General features: G+C 40.8%; 1 protein-coding gene across 4 annotated transcripts in view; it reads left to right on the forward strand.

The window, feature by feature from the left end:
• Window positions 1-23,498, forward strand: part of TNFAIP8 (TNF alpha induced protein 8) — a 111,981-nt gene extending 88,483 nt beyond the window's left edge. For all 4 annotated transcript variants that reach the window (XM_045204500.2, XM_024571558.4, XM_053910564.1 and 1 more), the window contains one exon: window positions 21,889-23,498. In XM_045204500.2, coding sequence (XP_045060435.1) covers window positions 21,889-22,454 — 566 coding nt within the window. In that variant the 3' untranslated portion in view covers window positions 22,455-23,498. The remainder of the gene's footprint in view (window positions 1-21,888) is intronic.
• The last annotated feature ends 3,084 nt before the right edge of the window (window positions 23,499-26,582 follow it).

A 26,582-nucleotide genomic window follows, 5' to 3' on the forward strand; every position in this document is an offset into this window, starting at 1 on the left:
CTGCTAACTTGGACGTGCACCGAGGAATGCTGCTGCTTAACTCCAAACTGCCAACGCAGAGCCCGTCAGAAGCCCGCCCTGTGCTGTGTTGGCTTGGATGTCTAGTGACTTTCTTACTGGGTTGCAAAAGTGATTTCCTCAAAAAGCTTGCAAACTACACATGATGAATTAGAAAAGCAGTGATGCCAGCCTGTGGGAGTCGTTTCAAAGCTGTGCTCTGGGCTGTGCCATCCATTTTCCGGAAGGCCAGCGGAGCTTTTGGTGAATGGCTGTCACAGGAGTAGAGAACCACCACCCCCTTCTGTGAAGCCGAACCTGACTTCTGGGGGGTTCGCTCGTTAACAAGTCTGATGGTAAGCAGGCTCACTGAGGAATTTCAGGCCAAGGGGTTTTTATGGGGAGGGCTGGTTTAAATTATTGGACTCACTCCACAATAGCTCTGACTTGATGATCAAGCTGATAACCTTAGAAGTAGAGGATCGAGGACTGGTTGTTGCTGTCTGTCCCAGCATGCTTTGGGGTGCCCCTCTGTGCATGTGGTTAGGTCATGGGGGAGGGGAGGTGCTCTTGTGTCTCTCAGCAGAGGAACTTGAGCTGGCTTGTTTCAACATGTGTAAAGGTTAATCAGGTAAATTATAATGCATTTGGGAGAGGCAGCCTAGCTGAAGCCTGACACAGCCCTCAAGGTTGCTGGGAAAGGGTCACTCTTAAAACCCTTACTTGACTCCCTTTCTTTCGAAAGATGGCTTCTTAATGTAACACTATGGTGCTAGACCAGTTGGTAAAGTTTACATTCCTGATTTATATTCTAGTCTTCTGCACACTTGCTGCTTTAAAACTCTCAGACAGCCCTTCTTTTAAAGTATAATTGGACCAAGTTAAAAGGAAAAAAAGGAATAAACTGACTTTGTTGAGACATTCTACAGTCTTCAGGCATTTTTGTAAATGGAGATGTGGAATGTCCGTTGGACTTCTTTGATTGTAGTGGGTGGGAGTGGGAGAGCTGTCATATTTGGTAGTGGTGTGCTAGAATATCACAGAAGTTAGCAGCAAATTGTCTGTTAAAGTAATGATGTCTGTTGTTTTCTATTTTTCCCCCCATGGCACCATCTGTCCCTATTCTGTGAAGTAATCAACCTGTTTTCATTGTATATCTTCAGTTAATGTTTGATGCTGTTTTCTAGTTCATGAATGACTCAATTGACTACTAAACTTGGCAGTTTGTTACCATCATCATGCCCCTGGACAGGAAATGTTCAGTATAGATATGACTAACCAGTTTCCAGGCTTAAAAATAAAGCTGGGGATTTCTGGACAGAACAGGCCTTTGTCACTCATTTCAACGTGCCTGATAAGTATGAAGCTCAAAGCCAACCACTTTGGTTTCTCATTTTTTCCAGGCCACCACTTCACCTGGAATTTTCTATTATACAAATTGAAACTGATTTTACAGTGTTGGTGGTTTCCTTTTTTTTCAAAGGAATAAGGGGATATTTGAATAATCATGAGAATCAGGTAGAGTCTGTACTCTCCTTATTGCCTTTTTTGTATTTAGCTCCATTTATTTATTTATTTTTATTATTACTATTTTTTTCTTTTTTAGCTCCTTTTAAATGATCACCCTCGTGAGGTGGATGATGGGGAAATAGTCTTCACTTGCCTGTATGGCACCTTAAACTCAAAAGTACTGAGCATGTGCGTGGATGTCTTCATAAACTGTGTGACTTGTCCTCTTGAATCTAAGGCCTACCTGAAGTAGCATTCTTTCCTCCCAACGTCACTTCCAATCAATCCAGTGATTCCGAGATAATTTTTGTCAGGTAGCCCTTTAACAACACGGGAAGAATTATACTATTTGGACAGATACCAAAAGGTGTTTGGCATCTTGTTGCCTACAGCCGTTGTTCCAGGACATGAAAGATAATTTCATACTTTATGTTTTCTTGTCATATTCCTAAAAAAATGTAATTTTCTCTTCCTTAATAAAAATGTCTTTTCTCTCCTTTATTTCTTATTCTAAGTAGCATTTTGGGGGAGGAGGGGTCAGGGATTTAGGAAAGCTTGACACCACGATTTGTGGAAGTGCTAAAGTAGACCCAGCCTGTGTTAGATGAGGATGTCTCTAACAACAACAGAAAAGTGTTTCTCTTTCTGAGTCCTTAACCCTGTGCAAGAGTTAATCTGTGAACTTTTATTTGTTTTTCAAATAAGGAATTGTGCCAGGGAATGATGATTTAAAATACCAAGTGCACGCAAATATTTTTAGTTTGCATCAGGGTAAAGTCAGTAATGATTGTTTGGGACAACTCGGCTTCCTTTGCCAAATTTAGAAATAAACCCTAAATTTATAAAGAATGTGTTGGTTACTATACTTGGCTCTGAAATGCTTGTTCTCCTAGGCTCCTCCTCATTGACTCCTCTGTGTCACGAACAAAGTAAAGCAGAGTCGAAGAGCCTCTGCTGTGCTTCGGATTATAGCTTGATAAAAATCTGGTCCTTTGAAAACAGGAATCCTGTGCCCCAAATACCCTGTACCTGTTCCAGTAGGATGCTTTCAAGGCAAAAGGAGCACTATTTATATAAGCCAAACTTTCACTGAATGAAATGATTCCCTGATCTAAAATGGTGATCTCCTCTACATTTGTAGTGATCAAGAATCTTCCAGATTTTATGATAATGGGCATACTGTAGGGAAACTGACAATGTTTCATAACCAGTGAAGTGTGAGGATAGACATGTGGTCCAGAGGGTAAACTATTTTGCAGAATTAAAGTCTTTGCCCTTTTCATGAGACTTGTGGATCATGCAAAGATGGATTGTTGGCGATCTATCATCTGGCCTTTCTGTCTGTTTCTTGTCTGTTGTGTTTTCTCTGTCTGTCTGGGTTTTAGGTGCAGAGGGGCGCTGTACTCACTAAGGGTTGTACCATCCATGGTCTAGCAGTCAGCTAAAACCAAGATGGACATTCAGAATATTCTGGGGGGGGGGGCATTTAAGAAGTCCTGGTAGAACCTTCTTACTGGTCCCTTTGGAGGCCATGTGGGTGATCTTCAGTCTCCTAAGCCAGTGTTTTGAATCACAGTGGTTAGGCCTAACCTCAGCGCAGACCTGCAGGAGGGCTTTACCTAGACCAGATAGAAAACTGGAGAGTTGTCTTTCAAATTTCGGTCAGACTGGCTTTATTATCAAAACTCTTCTGGCACATCTTGTGTGGCAATGGAAAATGGAGTGTTTTAGTTGTGATCCTTGTGTTTGAAATACCTGCTTTTTTTCCCCCACTAGTTTTTTTGTTTGTTTTACCACAAAAGCATTTCTCTGTTTCAATTCATGGGAATTGTACATCTGTGGAGTTCTTCCTGGGTTCCGGCCACTGGGGCATGAATCATCCTCAAAAAAGCTTATTACTATTAAGTCTAGTTTAAAATAAAAAGCATTTTTAGGAGTAAAATTAGAGAAGAGAAAGCTGTTACCTGATTGGGAAACAGAGAAACAGTGGGTAAAACCAAATGTAAAAACTCTTTAGGTTAAGTAAAGGAGCCCTTTAAACCCAACTTAAGGCTTTCAACAACTAAAATTCTAGCCTTAGTTTGTTAGTTTATACCTAGAAGAAGAGAAATGGACTTTATCAGACTTTGACAGCAAATTAAAGACCTCAACCCTCTGTAACCACAAACATACATTCTCTGGAGTTCAATCAAATAATCGGTGATAAAGGCAAGCTACTGGTCAAAATGATCTCTGTTGTGCTTGAAAAGAGCTTCTTGCTTCAAAGACCAGAGGGACCCAAAGTGCTGGCCTTTGTAGACCTGGACCACCATTTTGCATTTTGCTTGGAGCCCAGAGAGACAAAGGAATAGCTGTTACTAAGATCTCTACTGCCCCAACACCAGCCTCCAGCCAGAGTTCTAGGCATCTTCTGTTAAATAGTTTCAGATTCTTTACCCTCCATCAGAATGCAATGAACTCTAAACTAGCTCAGGAAAAGATGACCCAATTTCTGACCCCTCAATATCTTGAAGAGCTTGGAGATTACTAAGGCCTACATTTGGAACCTGGTCTCTTAATTCAAGAATTCTGTGGCTTCCCTTTTCTGTGTGTGTTTGTGCCTGTATCTCAGATTGCCCTATTTTGTGATAATTCCAACTTAATGGAAGAAAAATGATGTGAGACATTTGCTATTCAAAAATTTAATTCCTTTTGATGTTAGCTAAAGTCTCTAAACATTTATTTAAACAAGGTTTCTAAATTTTGGTGGAGATAATATGGTATATGATTGTTATTTAGCTCTGTAGGATGTAGTGAAAAAAAAGATTTTTTTAAAAAGATTTTATTTATTTATTTTTTTAGAGAGAGGGGAAGGGAGGGAGACAGAGAGAGAGAGAAACATCAATGTGTGGTTGCCTCTCATGTGGCCTCCACTAGGGACCCAGCCTGCAACCCAGGCATGTGCCCTGACTGGGAATAGAACCAGCGACCCTTTGGTTCACAGCCCTCACTCAATCCACTGAGCTATACTGGCCAGGCCAAAAAAAAAAAAAAAAGATTTTATTTTGTTTAGTCAACAGGGAAAATATGGCAGAATTCATCTGGGGCGTTTGCTATAGACTGCTCCTTGCACTGGAATGTGGGTGGAGTTCTGGCATTTGTGTATTTGTATGTTTCAGGGAAATAAAGATACAGGGAAGCACTTGTTTGTTCCCTATATAAAGACTAATGTACAGCTGACAGTTTAAAAATACTATATGAGACATTTCATGTCCAACAGTAGCATCTGTTTTCTTCATTCCAAGATCAGCAAATAGAATTAAAGGTGGATGCTGAAAATGGAAGAGAAAAAAAACAACTTCTTTTTGGCAAAACCGCTAACTCCCTCCACCATCCTTTTCAAAGCAGAAATGGACTGAATGGCATAAGTGGAAAATTAACTGGAGATTAGGTCAAGTAGGGGGAAATGTTCCTTCCGGAGGGTAAATTTCATTTTCAGATTTAGAAACTGACTCAAATCACACATTCCAAAAACTTGATTCATCTTTTTCCTTAGCATGTAATTTTTATTATATACATTGTCTCTCATTTTAGAGATAAATTCAGTATTATTTTTCTAAGGTATCTTCTGCCTTTTGCAGCAGTGAGAACATTAGAAATCATATGAAGAAGAAATTTCAATAAAGTAGGTTGTCTTTATCCTTAGAAACATTATTTTAATTGGAGATTCTGTAATTTATCAAGAACTTAATATGAGAGATCCCCTATAGAGATCAGTAATATTTCTTAGGCACACAGATATGACCATAAACCTTGCTAATCATTTGATTCAATAGGATTATCTTCCGAGCCCAGTCAAATGAACAGCCATGCACCATGTGTTCTGCTCTTACAGGGCCTCCGGTCTTTTAGAAAATTAGTCTAGATACTTTAAAAGTACAAATTGACCATCATAAACTGCCTCCTAATATTTTATAAAAATGCTAGTTAAAACTGCTCTTATTTCCTTACGGAGATCTTTGTCCTGTGACTCTTTACCAAATTGACCCTGAGAGTGTGCGCTGATTCTTCCTCGGCATGAACGACATTTGGAGTTTTCACAGCAAGTGCTCGGCCCCTTTGACCAGCCCAGAAACAAAACTTAGACACTGTACTCCCCACCCCCACCCCTTCCCAGCCTGCTGGGCACACTTACTTCCCTTTAAAACAAAAACTGCCCTAAATAGGGTAGCTGTGACTCTGCACACCAAGAATGAGGTCCCAATAGTAGTTACTGTTGCTATTATATTGGTTCCTGTATAATACCTCTTATTATGAAAGGGGTATTATATAATGTAAGAAAGAGCCAAGAGATGAAGCTATTTATCCCTGTGCCTTTTACCATATTGATCACTTACTTTATCTATCGGGACGGTTCGGTTCATTTAGAAACTGGTTTGGAATTTTTCAAAGTCACGTCAACATTCCTCAGCAGGAATATCAGGACAGGCGAGTGCCAGGGGTCTGGCCAGGTGTAAGACAGTGCAGAGCCTGCACCAGGAAAGGACACACAGTGTGGGAGATCCTCCTGTCCTTGCGGGGTTTTCATTCCGGAGGACATATCAGACACACACGCAGGGACATACACGCCAGGGGAACGCCACATCAGTCAGAGAGGTGCCGGACGGGCTGTCTGGGGCTGAGGTGTTTGAGGTAGAACTGTTGAGACTGATGGCATTGGCAGGAAGCTGTGGAAGTATGGGGGGTGAACCACTGGACATGGTACAACAAATGATTTTTGGAGGCCCCAGGCCTTGTGTTAAATCATCTTCAATCACAAAATGAGAAGACCGATCCCTTTTCAGTTCCTTTGGAATACTTTGCCTCATTCACGGAGAATGCCTGCATTTGGGGCTGTGTGACTTTGGCCACCTTACTCACACTGACTCACTACCGCCTTCGGTACCATGCAGGTAGACGTGGGGCTTGTGGTCTTTGGCAGGCAACGATATCTGGCTAGAAACAAATAGTGTTGGGAATTTTTTTCTCGTTGAATCGATTGTTATTTAAGTTTTTAGATGATTTTTATGATTATGATATATTTAGGAGAGTAGTGCCAGTTTCCATTCATATAGTTTCCTTTTAAAACAAATTTATTTTTTTAAATTTGTTATGTAACCATAGGAAGATAAAATACACGTAGAAAGTAGACCACAAGGGCAAGTCACGACAGTGAGCAAAAGGACAAGAGTGTAGGATGTTGCTCAGGGAGCAACAGGGTGGCTTTTTGGGTGGAGAGAGGTTCCAACAAAGACCCTTCGGTGGAACCTGCAACACATTTTGAGGGAAAGGTGAGTGAAGAAGGTGGTGGAGGCCAAGGTATCTGTTGGAGAACCAGAGCTAGGAAGCCATCTGACTCAGCTTGATGGGCAGCCGGGGGAACAGGGGGCCTTAGCCTATGGGGTGACCGCTGGAGTCACACCCAAGGCTCCCTGAAAATGATTCAGAATGGTTTGATTGTGTCGAGGAGGGGTAATTTTCTGGCCCCTGGAGGCACGTTGCCAGGTGGTACAGTGGAGAGGCCCCATTTCTCCCCCATCACCCTCTCAAGTGTTGCCGGGTCATTTATCTTGAAAGCTGGAAATGTGAATCTTTATGTCACTGCTCCCAACTTTTACATGTTTTTTTATTAATTACAAAAAAATAAAGCATTATGAGGGCTTATTTTTGAGCAGATGAAAATGTTATGACGTTAGATATAGTGATACATGACATTTTGCATATAATAAACATTATTAAATGTACACTTTTAAAATGGTTACAGTGGTGAATGTTATGTTATTTGAATTTAACCTAAATTTTAAAAAGAAAAAAACATCATTGGGTCCAACCAAAATGTGTTGCCAGCCAAAAGTTCGTCAGCTCTGTTTTAAATGGAGGAAGTACTGTTTGTAATTTTGATAATCCTAACATAAAGCAGCTTTCACAGGGGAGCCAGTGACCAGGAGGAGTTAATGGGGGTCACATTGTGACCTTGAATTAACCTTTGGGCCTTTGTGGTTCTTGTGGCTTCTTCCATCTCTACAAATAGGCCTGCTGGTAGGAATGGTGAGAGGTGGAGAGTGGCTTTGCTTCTGGAGTCAAGTGAGTGGGTGGAAAGACAAAGCTACAGGAGGGTGGGGCTGCCACAGCGTTGTGGAGCAGTGATTTATTTTGTTGTTATTTGGCAACTAGTCGTGAAATTGATCTGTTATGTTATTTGCCAAAGTTTATTTTATCCAAATATCTACCATTAGGGAGGTAATCCATCTTCAAGACAGCAAGTTAATATATTTAGGGAAACATTTTTCAGTTCTTACACGAGAACGACTCTAAGGGTCTTTTTCGTTATTTTCTTTAACTGAAAAATGAGTTTAATATATCAAGTATATGTCATCAACACCAAAGGATTACAATTATTTTAACAAACTATTTGTCTTTATGGTGCTTGGGGACTTCACTATTTTTAATACTAAATTTAATTTAAATTAGCCAATTTCAATGAGGGCAGCATGTAAAACTTAAGATTTTATAGTATATCCCAACTTAATCCTCAACTTTTTCATTATTAACTAACTAGCAAAGAAAGGTAGAATATATACCTTTTTAAAATTTCTAGTTTTTATGAATTAATCCTTTAAAACATGCCCCTTTTTTGACCTGGCCAGGTAGCTCAGTTGGTTAGAGCATCGTAGCATTGTCCCAATACGCCAAGGTTTTGGGTTCAATCCCTGGTCAGGGCACATACAAGAATCAACCAATGAGTACATGGATAAATGGAACAACAAATCAATTTCTCTCTCTGTGTCCTCTTTCTCTCTCTTTCTCTCTCTCTCCCCCCTTTCTTTCTCTTTTTCTCATTCCCTATTCTTCCCCTGTGTGTTTCTGTACCCTCGAAAGGACCTGGGAATATTTTTAATTCATCAGATAAAGATTAGTTGAACACTTATTATGGCAAGAAATAAATAATAGATTGTAACCTGTCCCAAGAATTTTACTTTCTGGGATAATGGAAACAAATAAATATGATATAAAGCAGATTTCAATAACAGAGACAGGCTAGAACATTTCTGACTGAATCAGTCAGTATAGGCTTCATGGAAGGGGCGCTATTTGGGAAGGACCGTGAGGGAATGGATAGGATTTTACCCAAGATGGCTCCCCCTTATTTCCTTCACATCTCTGCTGAATTATCTTCTTTTCAGAAAGGCATTCCCCTGCTACCCTGGGTAAAATAGCAAAGCTTTCCTTCTTCAACCCCACCATTCCCTCGTACTCTTTCTAAAAACACACGCACATTCACACACACACCCCTTATTTTTCTTCTAACGCCTGTCACTACTTACATTTTTTTACATGCTTGTCTGTGTTTCAGATCTCCCTCCACTAGAATCTGTGTTCTTGAGAACAGGCACTTTGTTTGGCACACAGTAGGTGCTCAGTAAAAATGTGGTGAGTGAATGATGAATGAGACTGGGGAAGGTTTTTCTGCTATAAGTCTATTTACCAGGTAGAGCTCCAAACTGGTATGGAAAAGCCAAGCTCCACTTTTTTGCAGGATCTTTATAAATTTAGCAAATTTACCACCTCTCTGTGACCCAGTTAACATGTATAGAAAGAAAGGGCAGATTTGGGTGCCCCAGTATAGCTTTCTAAAGTCTGTGACTAAATAACAAGTATTATAAAAACAAATCATTATTACTCTTAACCTTCCCACCACTTCCCTCACCAAATCCTCCATGGAGTTTCACTGGCTATACATAATTTATGTTTAAATTATTTCTAAGATCCGTAAGACTCACACGTGTCCTTTGCTTTCTGGCAGGCGCACCGATGGGCAGAATTTCTAATTCCTAACCAGCCAATAGTAGTTCTGTAGGTTGGCTCCGAAATATAGTCACAGAGCTGAGAAATGGACACAAATGTTTGAAGACAGGAAGGGAGGGCTTGTGGGGAGCTGCAGAGTGTAGTCTCCTGCTAAGGGACAGCCACCGTTTACCTCAAGGCAGTTGTTGCTATGTGGGAATGTGGGCCCGTTTTGGTCACATCATAGGGTATTTCAAAGCAAATCAGAAACACAGACTTTGAGGTTCAGTTTCCCAATTTTCGAATAAACACCACTAGTTCTTAGAATAATACCGTGCAGGCCAAATGATGGGCTGTCTTGGTTACAATCTCTGCCAGATATCCTGATCTTAATAAAACGGAGGTACCTGAGCACTAGGAGCTGAGAGAGAGGCTGAGAGAGGGGTAGAAAGCATTTGCCAGAGAAGTGCCACCTTGCAAGTGCCCAGCGGCGAATGACAGTGCTCCTGAGACCGTCCTGGGTTTTGTCCAGGGTTTTATTCCAGCACTTCAGAGATTCTGTGTATCTTTATACTTGGAATGAGGCCGCTCACTTTAAGACCCAGCACATCCCATCTGACCATTTGCTTACCTTGAATGGGATCTGGCCTCCAGGACGTTGACATGGCTATAAAATGCATGACTAGCTTAACATTTTACTACAGTTACTGGGGAAAGGTTTTGACAAAAATGCTGGGAGGCTGTGCCAAGAGGCATATTTGAGAAATGCCCAAACTGAGGCCAAGAGGTTACCGCTCCCAGAATACTCAGACAGATGGGCTTGGGAAATTTACATGGATGATTCCAGAACATTGGCTCCAATGATTGAGTTAGCTAAATATGGTCACTTCTGCACACAAAAGTGGCTGGTTATTCTGTATGTTTTGGCAAAGGGCAGGGAGAAAAGCAGTAGACAAAAAAAAAGAAAAGGCATGTCTTTTATATAGATTCCATTCCTTTAAAACAAAAAGTAGTTTACATCCCTCATGTAAGGCTATGGTTCTGTTCATGGAGTAGAAGTAAGCTCATTTGTTAAGCTCCAGTATATGGAGTTGAATTGACTTCTTGATACACCTTCATGAATTGCTGTAAAAAAGTAATGATGGGTTTCATGGAGGCAGATTAGAAAATAGGGGTCTTTAGTTCACTGCGTGCTAGCTGGAGCACACCTGTTAAACACTTTGAAGAATACAGAGGTGAATGGACACGGTACCTTCGTTGTCAAAAATCACGATCAAGTAAGATCAGATAGGATCGTAACTCTCCCACAAGGCAGAAAATCATGTTAAAAGGAGAGGTTTATTCCTCTTTGGATTTGGAGAGGTCATTCCACCATTGGATTTGGAAAAGCATCTTGGGAAAGGTGGCATTTAAACTGAGGTTTAAAGGACGGGCAGGACTTTTTCAGGCAGAGATGGAGGAAAAGGGGGAGGGGAGATGCATAGCTTTTCTTTAGTGTCCATTCTGTGATATGTAAGACCTGTGGTCCATTTAAAAATTTTTTTTGGTTCAAGGAGTTGCCTATCCTGGGGAGCAGACAAACTCTAGGAAGTGGGATTCTGCAGCTGGCTAAGTGGCATCTTGACATTTGATAGAAAATTCATAAACAATGAGCACTATCTTAATTTCACTTTTCCTGTAGCGCGGTCACGTGGGCAGCAATGGGCCTTAGCTCTGCAGCCGGTTATACGCCCTTACGTTGCTTGGTCTCTGAGCCTCCGTCCTCCCATCCGCCCCCTGCCCCCCCACCCAGCCCCCAGCGTTAAGTATTGTGCAGCAATGAGAGGGCCAAACCGGAACGAACACTGCCGTGTTGGTGAAAATATTTTGCAAACTATGGATTTCTACACAATGTCAGCTGTAATTCTGTTGTCTCGTCCTAGTTCAGTGGCCAGGAGCCACCTGATGACAGAGGAAGGGGTGTGTTGAGCGCCGGCGCCGGTTTTAGGGGCCGGTTCAGTGACTAACCTGCAGTTCGGTGTGCTGCATTTTAAAATATGTTCCTGGTTTTCTAAACACTGCGTGAATATGAATATTCATCAGAAGCTAGGGCCTCTGGCAGGATGAAAAAACTGGGAGTGGAAAAGTATAGAAACTCATGGAGCTTGTTTAGCGGCTTTGCCTCTGCATTTCCATGTGAGTCGTATTGAATCAGCATTGTATCAGAGAGGCTTCCTGTCCTCAAGAAAGTAGGTAAATAAACCACAGCTTCATTAAAAAGTCCTTAGGAGAACCATAACACATCCTAACCAACATAATAAATAAGGAGGGGCTCGTTTAATTAAAAAAGAAAAAGGACAGTTCACTACCTTCAGTTTTCTATAAATGTTTATAGGATATAGTTTTTAATTTGAGGCCCAGTGATGGAGTGAGGCCCTGTTTAAATTTTGGTTAAAGTGTCATGTAAAAGAGACTAACTTTTTTATTGTCTTGGATATATTATCAAAATTCTTTGAGGCTTTAATATAATAAGCTCTGTTCTAAAAGCACTTTCTCTGGATTCTGTGTAGAAGCTCACATTTACTTTTTTAGTGAAAACAAATTTGAAAGGGAATCAAATCTGTTCCTAGTGTACTCACTGCATGCCTCGGTGGCCAAAGTCTACTCAAAAACCTAGACTCTGAGCATTTTAACCGATAGCCTTCTAGGAGGCCACGCCAGAGCTGGAGCCTCCAACGCAAGCACAGGGGCACTTCTTGCCAGTGCAGCTTCGTACACTGCAGTCCTGGGGATTCTGATTCGGAAGGTCTGTCTGGCCTCTGTGTTTGTAAGAAGCCTCCAGGCTTTTCTGATGCAGATGGCTCATGTCAGAAAGAACGCTACCCTGGATACCCGCTCTGTCTGTGCTCTCAAGTTTTCTATAAATGTTTTTAGGGTATAATTTTTAATTTGAGGCCCAGTGATGGAGTGAGGCCCTGTTTAAATTTTGGTTAAAGCGTCATGTAAAAGAGACTAACTTTTTTATTCTCTTGGATACTTTTTTATTGTCTGTCCTGCTAATACTCTCAAGAAAACGAAGTACCTTCGAAATGAGCTTTCCTGGGCCTTGGTGACCTTGTACGTATTTGTGTTTAAACTTTTTCTAAAATCCATAGATCCTCTATGCATCCTTGGGTGTCTGACATACAGATACATCACTGAGCTGAATTTGTAGTCTGTGACCAGCCAGTAGGAATTCTATAGGTCAGCTGTGGAATGCAATCACATTTATTTCTGTGAGGCAGAATCTTTTTTTTCCTTCAAGGTCCCTCTTTTGGGTTAATCTCCTTTTGTGAAACTGCCTTCAGACCTTCCCTCCCTCTATCACTCTGCATAGCAAAATGAATGTTCCTTCTCTTTGCCACCATTGCATTTCGCATTCTGCCTAGCTGCGTGCTCATTTGCTCCCCACCATGACCCACGTTACACCGTGCCTGGGGACAAGGGATAGTGTTATTTATCTTTGCAACTACGTACCGGATACATACCCAACAAAGCTTGCTGAATGATTCATGTCTTCGGGTTAACGCACTCTCTTCTCCCCTCACTACTGCTCCACAAAACATGATCCAAGACCAGGTCATCCCAAAGCATCGGGACCTCAGCAACGTCTACCTTAGCCATGGTAGCCATGTCTATGACAATAATAATACCAGTCATAGACATCAACCCAATTATTTTACATCTGGCACTATTCTAATCTATTAGCACTTCATATGGACTGTTTTAGTTTAATCTTTATAAAAACCTTCAGTATCCCCATTTGCACGTGGGAAACTGAGGCATACAGAGATTAAGGAATTCGCCACAGGGACACGGGCACTCAGTGGGAGAGCCAGGCTTCCCACCCAGACAGTACCACTCTAGAGCCAGGCTTCACAATCACCGCTTTGCCGAGCTTTGCCTGACTGCCGGTCTCGCCCTCCCCTATGCGCACGAGACAACTGTGAATCCATTCCCTAGGAACAGCAAAAGCCTCAGTCCATTGGTTTGCCAGTAATTTTCACCGACCTTATTTGACAAATGTGTTAATGGGTCCTCTGTGGGAAACTTGGGTGAGTGAAGTTAAAATGTTCCTTGACTGCACTGATGCTTGAACCTTCAATATTATTAAGACATTTTATGCATTTCAAGGGGGACCTTACTATACACTGTTTCCCCAACCTATTTAAGTAGAGAGAATTTTTTTTCTCCCATAAGACTCTTAACTCCTTGAAGAACTAGTTTTTTGTTGTTAAGGTAATTTGGGAAAAAATGCTGGCTAGAGCTCTTATCCTAAATATTTGGGTAATCCTTACTTTTGACCCTTTCTTATTTAGTCTTGAGTGTCTTTAGTGCTTAAGTATTTACATAGTCTTTAGTAACCACTTACATTTACCTGGAATAGTCACGGATCTGTTGTCAGGGTGTAATTACTAATAGTGCTCTTTTCAAAAGTACCGTATTTAGATGGTAAACTCTATGATTGCCTTAATCATAACACTTAGAGTCCCCCCACCCCCCATTAAATAAAGACCTGTGTTTCCTACTCACTGCCCTGTCTTCTCTCATTGAAGGACTCATTGCTGTTGCATGGTGGGAACAGACAAAGATAATAGCCATGTGGCTGTAGCATCTCATCATTTTATGTCATAATTGTGCATGGAATTATAGATACTTATGTACTTTATCGTATCTCATCATTCAACATTGTATTTTTTAAGACTGACTCACACTGCTCAGTATCTATTCATATATATGCTTATCAATGCAGGGGAAAAAACCTGACTCTGAAAGGTCACCAAAATTCTAAGAATAGTTGTTACCTCTTGGAAGTAGGATGGTGAAGCTAGGAAAGAGACTTTATGTATTTACGTCCTGGCTTTTGAACAGCTTAAGCACATTTTTTGTATTTTAAATTATATTTTTAAATGTTTAAAAACTGCTAAGCTTTATCCTTGGATAGTGTGTATATCCAATATACAGACTATTTCAAGCCCAGCTGCATTGATCTACCTTATGGAATTCATTTTCTCCCCCAGGGAGACCTGGTCGCTTTCTTTTATTTCTTTGTTTTTTAAAAAATTTTCCTTCACTTAGTTGAATATCATTAGGTCTTCCCATACCTTCAAGAGGAAGCCGCTTTTTTTAAGCTCATGTAGTATAATGGAATTTTTAAGAGAATAGCTTAAAGTTGGGCATATCAAAGTTCAAGTTCATCTCTTCCACTTATTGACCTATGGCCTTGAGAAAGTAGCTTAATTTCTCAGGGCATCAATTGCCTTATCTGTGAAGTGGGGATAATAATAACCTCCCTCTTGAGGTGGTTGTTAGGTTTCAGTAAGACAACTGTGGATTCTGGGCACTTCTGGGGATAATGTAGTAAAAGTTCAAAATACGGTAGCTAGCCAGTGGGCTCTCATGACCATAAACCTCCCACTCTGACTTTGGGTGGCCACAAGATTTGTTTCTATTCCTGTAACCTCTGTCCTAATATTTAGCAGACTGACATTCCTTGGAGTTCAACAATACCACTTCGTATAAATATCAGGAAGCTTTCCTCCAATCCTGGTATCAGTGAGCTCTTCTGACAGCTTGTGCCATGCAGACAGGAAGCAATGGAGGCGTCGTAAGATTCCCGGAGCAAAGTGACAGGAAAGAGCAGAGATGGGGTCTAATATGAGGTTAGAGGAGTTGAAACTCAGCTAAGCCATAGGAATAAGAGACACCAAATCATGAAGAAATTGCAGAATTAAAGCAACAAAAATAGTCTGAGATCACACAGGGAAAAGCTTCATGGTGTTTTCTTTAAGACGTAATTTCTCTTGTCCACAAACTTGGAAAACAGGGAATAGAAGGAGAAACAAGTAGAAAGAACACAGTGTGTGCAAATATTTGGGTTGAGTCACTGCTCCCTCATTTTGAGTGACGTGGAATAAGGGAGCAGAACTCCGTGTACATTGGTGCTACGGCAGGAGCCCAGCACACGGCTGGGTGTTTTCCGGTTTGTATCTCATTCAGTCTCACTTCAGCTGAAATGATCCCCCACCTAGCAGATGAGAAAACTGAAATTCAAAGAAATTAAGTTGACCCAACTCTACACAACCCAGGACGCTTGACCTTGAGCCTTTTCTTTCCATCCATGCCGTTCTTACCCGCCTTCCTGCCCTGCCTTTGGGTTCGGTGGGAGGCTTTGGAAACTCTGGGTGAGAAAATGAGACTGGAGTGATCTTGTCGCCTGCTGTGGATTCTCACCCCAGCTTTATCTGTGGCCCATTTCCTTTACGCCTTGTTTCTGTTACACAGTTTCGCGTGAATGTTGACACTGTTTCTCCTCCTGTCTTTTTGTAGGAGCCTTTAATTCTGTTCTCCAATTTTCTCCAGACAAAATACCCTTATGCTACCTATCAGCGTCCCTGTAGCACTGAATTTATTGCTAACAAGAGATTCAACACCTTTAAAAAAAAGAAATTCCCTGATAAAGTTTTAATATGTATTAGATTTTTCAAAAATGTCATCATGGAAAAGGAAATACAGCCCCTTACTAACTGAACTGTGTGAGGTCCCTGTTTTCACACAGCCATCTGGCCTTTTGCATTGCTCAGCCCCATATTACTTCCAGAAGGAGTTGATTAATTCTGACCAAATGTGATTCAGTACAAAAGACCATCAGAATGTACTTGAAGTTTAATTTGTTGAGTTCTTTAAACAAACCTGTGGAGAGGGCTGTTCTGTGCCAGGCCTTGTGTGAGACCTGTCCTGCGCGGTCCATGTTCACTTATCTTTGGAACAACTCTGAGAGCTGGGGGTTATTAATCTCATTGTGGATGGGGAAACTGAGTCTCAGTAATATCCCAGAGCAGTGTGGCAGTACATGGAACATTAGATAGAGAATATTTGGACTTTTATAAGTAAACTCTTCTTTTCCAGGATCCTGAGGGAATAAGTTGCCACAGGAAATGTGTACTAATTCTCCACAAGCTTACATTACACTTCGTAAATTTTAATATATGTTAAGGGGTATGTTTTTAAGAAGGTAAAACTCTCATGGCTCTCATCAAACACAAAGTATGCATGTCAAAGATATTACTTAACTCATTAAATAATGGTGAATCAGTAAGTTCATAATTGCTTCAAAGGAGAGTTCCAAGTGCAACACAGGCAGACAAGAAAATGAGAAATCACTTGCACCTCCACCAGACCCGTGTGTCTCTGTGGACAAGAGCCATTTGCAATATGATCGGTTTTCTACGACTCAGAGTTGTCTAATAGCTAAGTAAGGGACACTGCGAAGAATCTGGAGGAGGATGCTTTACAAGTCCTAGTATGCCATTGGAAAGCCACCCACTGATATTTTTTCTTTATTGACCCATTTTAAAGTCAGCACTTTTCCTTGTATTCCTCTTCTTTATTATGTTGCCTTTTAAAGTGTGCACGTAGTTTTTGGAAACGGTGGGTATCACAGAGTGAATGACTTAGCTTGTCACTGCGGTGATGTGTACCATTGGTTTTTAACCACTTGGCATCAGGAAAATTCATACACACCAAAGTTTGCATTCAGTATCAGGTTAGGGATCCCAGATACATTGATTCTTTCAAGACTACATTCTTTTGTGCTAGGGCCTCCATCTGTGTGACCTAAGGCCGAGCGTTAGGGTTAAGGTGCCTGGCCCTTGTCTTTTCTCTCTGAATGAGATTGCCTCCAGCTGGCTGCGGTGGTCAGTGCTCCTGACCCTTCCAGGGCGGCCCCTCACGGTTGGAATCTGCGGCTTCTGCGGACTGTGGTCCTCCTCCCCTGCCCTGCACTCTCCTTTTCTTTTTGTTTACTGTTTCTTCTCCATCCTGTTGAATTTCCCACTTTGGGATTGTTGAGTGTGGAGGTTCTCCAGCCGTTCCGACTATTCCTTGCTTTCCTGGAACACTACCAAATCCCAGTGTAGGGAGTCAGCTCTCAGCCAGTTGACTTCTTGCGACAGTGTTCACAGTTGGCTACAGCCATTTGCTTATCCCCAAAGCTGCCTATTTTGTTAAGCCCCATGTCGCTTTGGAGTGACTCAGATGCAAGAGAGATAGGGCTTTATGTATTTGTCTAAAGAACTTTTATTAACAGGCTGCAGCTGTCAGACATGTTCTCCCAATTGTTCCTTTCTCATGCTTTCTAACACTGGGCCCACTTGATCCAATGTTAAAATTTTCACTAGGCAACAATTAGCAGTGACAGAAATGTGCATCTGCAGAGACCGTTTAAAAGTTCCAGGTATGACAAATTTGGTGAAGAAATTATGTATTCGTTGGTGAGGTTGTAAAGAAGTGACTCGGAGTAATGTTATGTGGAATTTTAGTTAATTTCATAAACTATCGTTTTCACTGGTTAAAACTATAAAAGTGCTTTTACCTTCTGAGCACTTTTTAAAAATGTACACAGGGCTCGGTACAGTTTTACCATTAATGTTTACCTCCAGATTTATAATCGTTGATGCTAAAGCCAGGATTCTCTGAATATATCTACTTGCTTTTCAGCAAACATTACTGAATGGACCATATGATTAAGCAAAAAATATAAAATAAAATAAGGAGATACAGAGCCTGAGTGGAGGAGCAGTACAATAAGTGTGTAGAAAATAACATTTACAAATATTTCTATAAAACAAATAGTTTTAATATAGTAATAATCCTTTGTTTATTTTTAACATATAGCATCATTTTTCATTAGTCAAAAACATACGTGTGTATTTTCAAACACAAGTGAATTCATCCTAGTAGGTAAAACATTGAAGAAATACTTGCAGCCCTTTCTCCTGAGAACATCTCCTAGTCACGTCTTGGTTGCTTCCCAGGACATGTGATCCCTTTGGTTACATGTTTAATCATACATCCGATCAGAAGTAGAGGTGGGCTTGTGTCATATCTTCTGCTGTATCTCAGTCAGAACCGTTGCACCCTGCTGTTACACTAAATATTTGTGTTACTGTCCTCTGGTGTTTTGTCATTGTCTAACAAATCTGCCCTCTTTGAAAGAGCTGATTGATGGCTGTGAGAGAAACCACACTCTGGAGTGCACTTAAGGAGAAGAAAACCACATATTTAGCTAGATAAAACAAATATCTGTTTTAATAATTTTTAAAGTAACCCCCCCAAAAACCACCCACATATGTATTTAAAACTGTCATTTTGCAGGTCAGCATGTTTTCATGGGGAAGTATTTAAGTACAGTGAAGAGAGGGGGAAAATTGATTCTGCTTCTGTCAGAAGCACCATGTACCAGGCACCCTTGCAGACCCAGGGAGCACATGGTGAGCAAGATGTAGAGCAGTCTCTGCTCTCGAGAAGCTTAAATTCTAGTAAGGAGAAGCAGACATTAAAATTTTAGGCAAATGATGGGAATTTCGGGAACAAGGACATGGGATTGTTAGCAAAGAATGCAAGTTGAGTATTGTTTTCTAATTTACACTTTAAAAAACCCTGGCTTCTATGTGGGAAGAGATTGGAAAGGGGCATAAACTAGGCTGATGTGTGTGGAGATGGAGGGAAGTGAATAGAACTCAGAGAACTGAGGGAGGTAGAATAAAAAGAACTTGGTAATGGGATGTATAAGGGAGAGGATGGTATGGTGAGTGACTCCAGGTCTCTGGCTGGAGCAAATGGATGGAAGGGATGCTATTAATATATATATTAAAGAATGGAGGGGTAGTACTAAGGGGGGCAGAAGGGAATCAAGAATTCAGTTTTAGACATGGTACGTTTGAGATGCCTGCAAAATAGCCAAGGAAAAGAAAAACCTTGAATGCATTTGCAAAGCAAGTCCGGAAAAGAGGTCAGAGCTGAGTTATAACTGTGGGTGGCGTTGGCACGTGGATGTGTCCGAAGCCATGGAAGTGGATGAGATCACACAGGAGTGAGGGTCGAGTGAAGCAGAAAAACTTGGTCCAGGACTAGCTCTGAGATATACCAGGCCTTTCAGGGATCTGGTAGAGGATGTGGAACTGACAGAGAGACTGAGCAGGAATGGCTAAAGGCAGTTAATTTGCTAGAAAAAAAATCATATTTCATGATCACAGACCACACAGTTCTGGCCACCTCTCAGCCACAAACCCCAGCTCCGAAAAAGCCTTCACTAACATTAGAAAAGAAATCTGCTGTGTGCATGTCTTCCCTTCATTGGGGGTTGGGTGGGGTCTGGCTTCCTTCTCATTTTAAAAGATGACTGCACCAGATAAAATGCAAATAATAATAAAACGAGAGTGTGAAACTGCTGCTGTGTGTCCAGAGCAGGGTTTGAAGTTCCTCTGAAACAAATGTGACAGCCTCACAGATCAACTTCTCTGTCCTGGTTCAGATGTGGTTACCAGTAAATGGGGAACGACCTTGCTTCGTTGGCAGCAATCTTGCCTTTTCTGCTTCCTCTTGTGGGAAGTACAAGTGCTGCACCACAGAGTTGTTGTTTGGTCTGCATGTTTGACATGAAATGGGACGTTTAGATTTAATAAGAAGAGTAGCTGAGAAGAGGTGCAAACTTGCAAGCCCAGCCTTGGGAAAAGGAGCACAGAGGGATGTTTTGAACAGCGCCCCCTCTGGCGTCAATTACTTCACAGGGTCCAACACTGTTTCCATGTCATACACATCACAGCAAGTCCCAGATGGCATGTTTGTAGACCGTGACATGTTCTAATACATTAAAAGCAGAATAACCTTGAATTCCTGAAATCTAAGTTATTTGCTGTGTATCTGAAAATTTCGGGCTATCCCTTTCTGTATAAATCAGTTTTATTTATTTGTTGAGGTCCATGTCATGAGTTCAGTAATGGATATAGTCCCTGGCCTTAATATGGTGATATTAACTACACATGTGCCATTTCTTGAACACCGATTCTTTAGTGTGAATTAACCCACATGCTCTTTTGCAAAACATTGGAGAGTAGGAATAAAAATGGACTACTGGTTAAATGATGAAAGCAATAAAAAAGCTTGAAAGCCTTCGTTAAGTTACCTATTTCTCATGCTTTTTCACTTTCCTTTTCTTTTTCAAAATAGATTTCATTTCTTCTTCTGCAGTTTCAGTTCATGTTTCAGAAGTTTAAATATTGACATTTGATTGAGGGCACCATTTCTAGTTTAACCTAGATGTTCTTTCGCTGTGCATGGCCCCGTGTATTTAAGAATGATGTCGTGGTCACTAGGAACCACTTTGCAGGTACCTGTGCTATATACCATGAGCTACTTTGGCCCAAATTTCAAATCCAACATGGCATTTCCACCCTGAGGGTGTGGATCTTCTGGTGCCTACTCCAGCCTGGATTTGGGAGCAGCAGTTTTCTAGAATATTGCTAGCCTGTCCAAACCAGAAATAATTTAATATCAGTGATGCCCTGACTCATTTCTACATAATCCGTTTTACCTTTCATTACTGAATGACTGCTTTCCAACACTCAGGCCTAGGCTAATACACTTACACAGATAGGCTTATGCACATGCAGAGAGAAAGAACTGCCGCTCCTGGACCCAAAGGTGGAAGAGAGACCCTGAGGTCTCCATCTCTGAGGACCTAGCAGAAGAGGGAGAAAGCACAGTGTGGTGGAGCAGCACGCACAGCATGTCGGGGTGGGGGAATTGGAGAAAACTAAACGTGGTTTGGGGAATCAACATTGATTATTTGCACTGACTGACTGTAAGCTAGGAGCATCGCATAGTGTCTCATTTATATTTAACACATACATCTGCAAGAACAGTGCCTTAAACCTCTGTCAGATTCAGTTATGGTGATTTCAAAAGCAAACTCTAAGCATCAGCTTTTTCCAACTGTTCATGTAGCCCATTTTATTAGGTCATCCAGTATGGTTATTTCCTCAAACTGTATAAAAATGTAAAGGGAACAGTGGCCATTCATCAGAAATAGCAATTGACAATAAGCTTTCCAAGGAGTGTTTTGTTCCAATATTCACTTTCTGGGAATTTGAAGTTCAGGGTGGTTAGAATGGCCAAACTGTGAAGTACTGGCTCAACCCATGTCTTGGGAAATTTGACTTTTTGCAAGTAGATTATAAAGCAGGGCTCTCCGTTTGATTTGCTCCCATGAATTTGTCATTTTACTCTATCTTAGGTTTTTCATCTGTCCCTCTTACACTTAAATAGGTTTCTTTACGTTGTTCTTGGTGATTGTTTCCCAGAGGACACTTAGGGGGTTGATTTTACATTTATGATATATTTCCTATAAAATTTAACTAAAAACTTACTGCTTCGTGAGATGTAGTATTTTTATAATCAGAAAGTGTTATTCTTAAGAAAATTGAACCCTTTAACTTCTAAACAAAATATTGACCACATGACAGAAGGTATAAAATACTTGAATTGCCAAAGACCTTAAAGATGATGCATAATAACCTGTGAAATTCACAAATGAGATCCTAATGCCCAGAAAGAGATGTAGGAAATTTTTTTTAGCTCTTTTCTGAACAGAAACTATTCACAGTAGTTGGGAAGCAAAGCATAGTGGGAAAATTAGAAGAAAAATATGCCTTTATGTCTGTTTTTTAAATTGCTCTGTCACTGATACTGACCTCTTATTCCCCCACCTTTTGTTTTTAGTGGCCACAGATGTCTTTAATTCCAAAAACCTGGCCGTTCAGGCACAAAAGAAGATCTTGGGTAAAATGGTATCCAAATCCATCGCCACCACCTTAATCGATGACACGAGCAGCGAGGTGCTGGATGAGCTCTACCGGGTGACCAGGGAGTACACGCAGAACAAGAAGGAGGCAGAGAAAATCATCAAAAACCTCATCAAAACAGTCATCAAGCTGGCTATTCTTTACAGGAATAATCAGTTTAATCAAGACGAGCTAGCGCTGATGGAGAAATTTAAGAAGAAAGTGCATCAGCTGGCTATGACCGTGGTCAGTTTCCACCAGGTGGACTACACCTTTGACCGGAATGTGTTGTCCAGGCTGCTGAACGAGTGCAGAGAGATGCTCCACCAGATCATCCAGCGCCACCTCACCGCCAAGTCACACGGACGGATTAATAATGTCTTTGATCATTTTTCAGATTGTGATTTCTTGGCTGCCTTGTATAATCCCTTTGGGAATTTTAAACCCCATTTACAAAAACTTTGTGATGGTGTCAACAAAATGTTGGATGAAGAGAACATATGAGCATGTGAATTAAGATTGTGACTGCTCGTGATTTATTTGAAGGTGGAGCACTGTTGATTTATGAAGGAAAAGAAGCATTTTCTGAAGAGAAAACATATTTCAGAACGACTTTAACCGATTCAGTTGTCAGACATTAATGATGTTTAAGAGGCTCATTTTGTTTGAAGAAATGCATATTGCCAAGAACTGTGGTTAAAAGCTTCCTGAGGGTTAGCAGGTCATGGGGAAGATGTGTGGCTGCATGAGGCCGAGACAGAGTTATACAAAGACAAACGTGTGGCTCCAAGCCTCGCGACATCCTTTCCAGGGCAGTTGTCATTGTGTTAGTGACACATTGGATATTTCTACCGTGTACCGAGTTACCCATTTTGGATCGCTTTTATCCCTTACCATGTATATGTACCTCTTTTAAAAAGCCAAGAACTTTCTCTTGCTGTCATTTCTCCTTTGAAAACAATGCCATTTTCAAGTCTACCTTTTGTTAAAGCTTCTTTTGTTAGAGATTTTTGTCATTGACATTCAAGAATTAAGGCAGTCAAATTTGAACCCTCAAAGAAATAGAAAACTGCTTCTCTGAAATCAATGTTGTAGAAACCAACTGTATTCGATGTTACGAATAATGTCTCTGGAGTCAAGTCCTGTGTTTTAGCACCAACAGCGATACTTCTCAAAACGTAGTAATTCCCCCAAATGTAATGCACACCGTTGCCTTGCAAAGCTTGTTGAGGGCTTCACGTTCATGTTATCCTGAAAATGTTCTCATGGAGTCTCCATTTTTAATACTCATTTCAAATGTAAAAGACAAAGAGAAAATCTACATAGTTCTTGATATTAGGACAATAAAAAGTAAGTGATATTAAGAAAAATAAAACCACCTTATTTTAGATATGAGCCCATCTCCAACCAAAACTAATTTAGGGAGATCAGGGGCAAAGGGAAGAAAGGGTTTTGTTGCAGAACACAAGAATGAAAATTAACGCATTTCAATGTTTAATAAGTTTTGATAAGTAAATAAAGAATGTCACTTTTTTATTTAACTGATAAGGTTTTTGTTATTTTTTATTGGCTATTTTGATGAGTAAACCAAAGAGTATTTGCATTCCAAGCATTCTGTTTGTGTGTTGCTTCTATATAATTTTATGTGTGTGGATAATTAACATTTGCTTATTTCGTAAAAAAAAAATAAAAAATGAAAGAAAGAAAAAGAAAAGGAAAGAAACCTGCTGGCCGACAGCACTTAAAATGACAGATTCAACCACCAGCACTAAATATGTGTATTGTCCCCATGCTATGACTCAGTGTCCTCTTGCCTAATTTGTCCGTCTCCCAGAATGTTGACGTTCAAATAACAGTTCTCCAGGAAGGGGTTCCACAACTATGAATCCAGAAGCTGCAATCCACTGTACCCACTGCAGCCTAGAGGAAGTGGTCAGTTTCTCTGGGGCCCTCATGTGCTCATCTAAGATAAGCGGCAGAGACAAAGACACTAAATCCTGACACAAAGATTTGAACTTCAATTACTATTCTTACTACCCAGAGCTGGTAGGTGGCCACTCTAGGCCATATAAATGGCATAGTGACTGCAGAAATGACCCCTCTAGCTTCATATCCTGCAGAGTAGCTTACAAATTTAATTCAGCAGGCTTCCTTGACCAGCTCTGCTTTCCTCACATGAGAAAGCTGAGTGTCATCTGTGGAGGCTGCTGATTTGGTGCATTCTGGTCTCTCCCTCGGCACAGGTGTGGAAAATGGAGTGCCCTGGCAGTGGGTGGGGGCTTCTTGCTCATCTCTAGCCATGGACAGGGCCACCAGGGAGAGGACCTAGGGATAAATTTAGATCGGTCTGGGCACATTGGAACATAGAGGTGTGCCTGCAGGCTACCGCTCAAATATACGTGGGGCGGGGGGTGGGGGGGGAGAGCTACCCTTACCCTCACACTGAAGGAAGGCAGTGAGGAGTACCCCGAAGAAGGGAACCTGTTTGCTGTTATCTCTCAACATCCTCTTCTGGAAGGAACTCATCTCCTTACCAATCCTGTGCCAAGAGGCATGCTTCGGGAGGATCCGTTACAAAGGGTTGATCAACACGTTCAGTTCATCTTTGTGCACGGGTTTAGTCGCAGGGGTGAGGAGGTAGGGATGTGGGAAGGGTGGGGGCTGGTTAGACTGGAAAGACTCCAAATGTGCTTCGAATAGACCATTCTGAGCCAAGTGATAGTCATTTGGGGGTCTGATGAACATTTGTTTAAAAGATTAAGTCTTTTTCATTTTGGAAAAAACATGAATTCTCTTACAAATTGATTTTTTAAATGTTGTGCTGATGGCTTCTCTGCAAAGATTATGAGTGAATCTAATAGGTGAGCGATAACACCAGTATTAACAACAGACCCAGTGGTTATCGCTGGCCAGGCACATTAACCCTTGTAGTCCCGCCACAGCCTTCGCCGTTTCACAGATGAGGATGCTAGGCAAGAGCAGTTAAGGCATTTGCCTGAGGTCGCATAGAGCTATCAAGTGTCAAAACCACAATACCAATAAAACTACATTTTCATTTAAAGATAATATGGATAGAGGCAATTTTAGAAACATCATTGGTTCAGAGAAGAGTGGGCAGTGTGCTTCTGAAGTGGTTTTCACGTAGTGACATTTTAGATGATATTTAAATCCTACAGGCTGACCTATTCTCTGAGATCTGGGTATAATTTACACAAAGATATTTTATGAAGTTTTTGACATGGCTCCTCATTTGGGGGCATCTCATGGCTCAAATTTCTGTCCCCTCTGGAACTTAACTTCAAGGTGCTCACAATTGACAATGATTTTGGACATAGACCCATGAGGCACAGTGCACCCCAACGCCCAGGTGGTCTTTCAGCGGACATACCGGTGCTCTAGTGCACACAGCTGGGACAGAAGGAGCAGCGCACCGTTTTGTGCTCGGGAAAGGGATGGGGTGCCAACTTGCAACCTCATCATTATTTTCCAGATTTAGAGGTTGGAAATATCTGAACAAGTAAGCTTAAATATAGCCTGGTGTTTTTCTGATTATTAGAACTTTCACGTACAATTGAAACTTAGTTTTAAAAAATGCAAATGTTAGGAACTTTATTAGTACAGATGTGGTGCTCTTCTTTTGGTTTTGTATAACAGTATCTCATTCACAATTATGTGGAAAGTATTTTTTTCTCCCACCATGTAAATACTTAAAAAAACACAAAGCTTAAACTTGTAATGTATTTTCCCCTGCAAAGAATTAATACATTCTTGTAGTCTACATTTCAAGTCAATTGGATTTTTACTGAAAATTTAAATTTATCCTTGAGATACTTGATGAGGTCACACAAGCTAAGTTGTTATTTAGCATACCAACCTTGACAGATAACAAATAAAAGATGAATGTGCCTCTCCATATTATAAAATATTTGTAGTGAAAAATTAAGTGCTATTTAATTGCTAGGAAATTAAAATATTCTAAAAAATTTAATTAGCATGTAAATAGGGTTTACAATATTTTTACATTTTTACCATTTTTGCATTTCCAAACTCACGTTATCTGAATTAGTTGAACTTCGCAGTGTTTGAAAAATTACTGCATTGCTTGATATATTGTATTCCTGAGCATAAAGTTTCTGTGTGATTTGTTAAACCCAAAACAGGTTGTAACACCCAGTGCTGTACATGACAGGTAAAGTTTTATCCCTGCTCTGAAATAATTTTCTTACTGTGATTCAGATAAAGTCTTTATAGAAACCCCCTAATGAAAAAACACTGAGGCATTAACCAGAAAAATGAGTCAACTTTTTATTTCTAAAGTGGGACAGAAAAACCTCTAGGAGCTTATAATCACATATGGCCATTGTGGCAAACTACTGAAAATCCATTTTCTCATTTATTGAGGTGTCCTCGTGCTCAGCTATGCAGGCCAGGAGCCAGAACGACACTTTTATTTTGGGGAATTTCCCAAAGTGGAAACATTTTTCAGTGATGTAGACTTCTGTCTGTCTAGCCAAAGATGTGTTTTCCATCTAGCAGTGAGCATGGGTCCCGAGTTAGAGGGGACAAGTCACTCCAGAAACGACCTGTCTGCCGAGCCCTGAAAAAGGATATGTACAAGTCAGCCAGCATTCA

This window comes from Desmodus rotundus, chromosome 1 (assembly GCF_022682495.2).
Source record: "Desmodus rotundus isolate HL8 chromosome 1, HLdesRot8A.1, whole genome shotgun sequence".
Lineage (NCBI taxonomy): Eukaryota > Metazoa > Chordata > Mammalia > Chiroptera > Phyllostomidae > Desmodus > Desmodus rotundus.